Source organism: Telmatherina bonti (genome assembly GCF_933228915.1).
Source record: "Telmatherina bonti genome assembly, chromosome: 22".
Taxonomy (NCBI): Eukaryota; Metazoa; Chordata; class Actinopteri; order Atheriniformes; family Telmatherinidae; genus Telmatherina; species Telmatherina bonti.
Window position 1 is genome coordinate 16,289,948 of NC_136631.1, and position 4,911 is coordinate 16,294,858.

Sequence of the window (4,911 nt, forward strand, 5' to 3'; positions counted from 1 at the left end):
TAAAAAATAAATAAACGGCACAGATCTGGTTATATTTTGCAAAAATGGCATAAGTAATGATGGATTCGTTCATTTCTTTTCTTTTCCTTTGTGTATGTGTGTGCGTGTGTGTACACGTGTTTGCGCGCGCGCGCGTGTGTGTGTTAGCCACTTTCTGATATGTTTGCCGTGTAACTATTTCTGGGTGTATCGCCTTTTATCAGCCACTTTCTGGAATATGTCTCAGTTTAGTATCTCACACAATGATAGCTGTTATTGACATAAAACACAATAAAGACATAAATAAACGGAAATCAAACTCCCCTTCTCACCACTAACCAGCATACAGTGTATTTATCATCAGGGCACCCTCTCCACGGTGGGATGGGGATGTTGTCAGTCGCCCGCTTGCTCCCATTGGCTGAGAACTGTGCGTCAAAAAAAAAAAAAAAAAAAAAAGAAGTAGCTGGAGACATTTGTTCCCCTGGAAAAAAAAGGAAAGAAAGAAACCCTCCCCACCAGTGTGAGAGACGGAGACAGAGACAGACTTCAGCTCGGTACTGTGGCTCCCATTGGCTGGCACTTTGTACAAAATCTAACTCAAACCACTTCAGTCTCAACACACCAACAAATCCTAAAGGCGTACATGCATCCTTCTCCATCAGTCCGCCGCCGTCGCGTTCATTCAAAATCTGATGCAGACCACTCAACGACTCAACTTTAATCTGCATTGTTATTTTCCCACCGAAGAATCTCCTCCAGATCCTGCTGCTGGCTGTTTCGGTGATCTTTTTCTAATCCAACAGGACGTCTTTGATTAAACTGAGTTTTAATATTTCCACTGAAGGGAACCAAGTAAAGAACTTTTCACTCGCTACACCAAGGTGAGTTCATCATCATTATTATTATTATTATTATTATTATTATTATTATTATTATTATTATTATTATTATTATTAATAGTAGTAGTAGTTTTATAAGGAAAGTATAGGACTCACCAAAATAAAAGTCGTTAGCCCTTACAGATGAAATTAAATAACAATGTCACTGAGAAGGTCTAAGAGTTTACTGGAATCGAAATATCAATTTAAAAAAAAGACTAAATTCTTTCTGCCTGTTTTAGATTGAATCAGATCGCAGAGACAGCTGAAGTCTGAAGACACATTTAACACAAATACGAGAATCTGAGTCAGCTCAGATAATAGTCGATCAAAGCCACGAATTTCTCACGTGTCAGTCTCTTCCTATAAAAGCAGCATCCTCGAAGCTATAATAAAGATTTTCTTATTATTATCACGGTCTTTTAAAAAAAAAATTCCTGAGGTCATATTTTAGTAATTTCACACTCACTGACTGAACTCGAGAGGTTGCCGAGTCACGTTCACAGATCGAAAAATTACAGTCTGGAAACTAAAAGGCCAGAATTCTTCACACCGATCAGTTCTTGCAGTTATAACGTTATAACACAGTTATAACACTTTTTCCTGGAGCAGTGTGGTCCAAAAATTGTACCTTTAAAATTTAGGCCTGCTAGTGAAAAATCTTCTGGGGCCTCTTATGTCCATTAAACCTCTCCTCTCCCTGCAGTGATAAATAATTCACAAGAAAATAAATCAACACGTCATATTAAACATCATCCGTCTTTGGAGGCTGTATTGTGACAGATTGCATCTAAGCCTCGAAATTGGCCATTTAGCTCTGCTGAACATTTCAGAATTTAATTGGGCTACATAACACAAATGAAACTATAAAATAAATATTAACTTTCTATAAATGTGCAGAAACGTTTTTTGGTTTTTTTTTGGGTTTTTTTTTAAAAAAAAAAAACACACAAACGAATTTAATTTGCAGGATCCTTTTGGGGAACCTGAAGTACTTTCATGCTACACTGACAACAGACAGCAGCTCCAGTTAGTTGCCACTTGGATTACTCCTTTAATTCATCAACAGAAAAAACATTTATCATAATTAATCGTTGGACACAAGTTAATTATTGAGCGGGTGTGCACGAGCAACTGGTTGACGGGTGTGTGTGTGTGTGTGTGTGTGTGACAGATTGGGATGAGGGGGTTAAAACCGTTGGATATTGAGGGGAAAAAATGCAACTAATCAAGAGGCACAGTGGGGATAACGGGTTTTGAGGGTCACTGAAGTTGAAATGACAGCAATCAGGTTTGCCGTCAACATTTCTGACTGTTTACAGGCTGATGCTGTCCCACGTTCAGCCACAGAGAACATTTTCTTTTCCATCATTACTGCTTGGAATAATCAGATTGTTTTTGCCCCCCAACCCCACCCTTTTAATCTTACAAACAAAACATTTCCTCCTTTAACTGCTATGAAAAAAAGACCATATTTAGCCAAATGTAGATAACTGCGGGCTATATTTTTTATTTTAAACACAAACATAACTCTAACAATATTGATTTAGTTTAGATTGCTTTTAAAGTTCGTGAAACATGAGTTTTTCTTTGTAATTTTAAGATAATTTGACACTTTTTAAAAAGAAAAATGAATAATAAAAAGCACCTTCTGGTTAAAGATGTTTGGCTTTGCTGCCCCGTGTTTTATTTCACTCAGTGACTGGGGAAAAAAATGAAGCGACTTGTTGCAATTACACCCTTGTATTGTTTTGTTTCTCTTTCTTTCTGTTTTTGGTTCATGAGAGGGGGGGTGTCCATAGCAAGAAGGACAGCTGGGGATGGGGTTTGTGCTTTATGAGAAGCAACGTGCGTCTTTGGAGAGGACGCATATTGCGACAGCGTCGTGTTATATTACTTCAGAACAAGACGCAGTCCTCACCAGCCTCCACTTCTTCTCCTTCGGAACAGGTTCCAGGTGAAACAGGGACCACGCAGCGGACGGAGGACACCACGAGCACCTCGAGAGCTCAACCAGTTTTCAAAATTTTCTCCAACTTCAGCCCTCAATCAAACATTAGCATGATGTCGTATCTAAAGCAACCACCTTACACAGTTAATGGCCTGAGCTTAACAACTTCCGGAATGGACCTTTTACATCCATCAGTGGGCTATCCAGGTGGGTTTCAACATTTAAAAAAAACGTATGATGAAGTTTTAATAGAAACAGATGAGATCATTTCCATATATATAAGATATTTTGCTAATTTATAATTTGTTAGTGAAGTAGTGTGTTCACACAGTGATGTGTAATTTTCCTCTGTGTGATTTTTTCTTTAACTACGGCAAAAAAAAAAGGGGGGGGGGGATTCATGGAGTTATAAGGGAAATATCAAGTGAGGGGTTTTCTTTAATCTTATTTATTATCATCCCTCACTCGTTGTTTATTTTTTCTTTTTCTAATTTATTTAGCTACACAAAAACCATTTCTGACTTTTCATTATGTTTGTAAACCTAAGTAATATCTGTTATTTTCATTTACATTTTTCTTACGCTTGCAGCAACACCACGGAAACAGAGACGAGAAAGGACTACTTTTACGCGCGCACAGCTCGACGTTTTGGAGGCGTTGTTCGCAAAAACTCGCTATCCGGACATATTCATGCGCGAAGAGGTGGCGCTGAAAATCAACTTACCTGAGTCCAGAGTCCAGGTGAATAATCTGTAAATTATGTATGAAAATAACACTTAGCATACTCTGTTGATTGAATTAAACTACGAGTGATTTAGTTTTATAATTAGATCTTCATTTTATTTTAAAAATGAGAGGAAATGTGGAATTCCTAGTCACGGTTTTCTAATAAAAATTAAAAAAAACACACAAAACTTATATATATATATATATGGCTAATTTACATGGATATATATTGTCAAATCTAATCATTATGCTTGTCTTTGGCCGACGAGGAAAAAAAAAGCAATCTTACCAAAATAGTTGTTAAAAAGTCGAGAAACCTCTCAGTTTGAACTAAATACAAACGAAAATAATAACTAAATTTAATATATTTTCAGCGAATGTGCATCTTAAAATTGGCTTTTTTACAGCCCAGTTGAAGTAAATAAATTCTAGAAACTTTAGCTCAGCTTTTTATGTGATTGTGGTTATAAACCAAACGAATGAGAGTTCCTAATACTTCTTTATGAATATTTTCACATGTCTTTATTAATTTATTTTTTTATTTTCAGGTGTGGTTTAAAAACAGGCGAGCGAAGTGCCGCCAGCAGCAACAGCAGCAACAAAACGGGGGACAGAACAAGGTGCGACCTCCGAAGAAGAAAAGTTCCCCAGTCAGAGAGGTGAGCTCGGAGAGCGGTGCCAGCGGCCAGTTCACGCCCCCCACCAGCACCACCACAGTACCCCCCATCTCAACTAGCACCGCCCCAGTGTCCATCTGGAGTCCGGCGTCCATCTCTCCTCTCTCAGACCCTCTGTCTACCTCCTCTTCATGCATGCAGAGGTCCTATCCCATGACCTACACCCAGGCCTCGGGCTACAGCCAGGGCTACGCAGGGTCGACGTCCTACTTCGGAGGTATGGACTGTGGCTCTTACCTCACCCCCATGCACCACCAGCTGTCAGGCCCGGGGTCGACTCTAAGCCCGATGAGTACAAACGCGGTCACAAGCCATCTTAACCAGTCCCCGGCGTCCCTTTCCACCCAGGGCTACGGGACGTCCGGCCTGGGCTTCAACTCCACAGCAGACTGCTTGGATTATAAGGACCAAGCTGCGTCATGGAAGCTGAACTTCAACGCCGATTGTTTGGATTATAAGGATCAAACATCCTCGTGGAAATTCCAGGTCCTGTGAACAGAGCAATCAGCTATGAAAAAGTGCACAAACAGTGACGATCACATGAAACAAAACGCTGCCATCCCTCAATAAAAACACATAATCAAACTGGTTAAACATGAGCCCAGCAGCGAGGCAAGGCTTCCAGAGGGCCTCCAATGTTTGGCATGATGGCTCTCTGGTCCTCCTAGAGGAGAGGTTTGATTTTTATTTCAGCAAT

The 4,911-nt window shown here is 39.7% G+C and overlaps 1 protein-coding gene across 1 annotated transcript; it reads left to right on the forward strand.

Moving 5' to 3' along the window:
• Positions 1–2,921: 2,921 nt before the first annotated feature.
• On the forward strand, positions 2,922–4,709 carry otx2b (orthodenticle homeobox 2b; the record flags this gene model as incomplete). The annotated part of the gene is made up of 3 exons (XM_079262140.1): positions 2,922–3,018; positions 3,401–3,552; positions 4,086–4,709. 3 exons carry the CDS (start codon positions 2,922–2,924, stop codon positions 4,707–4,709), a joined length of 873 nt encoding a protein of 290 aa, XP_079118266.1.
• Positions 4,710–4,911: the final 202 nt, after the last annotated feature.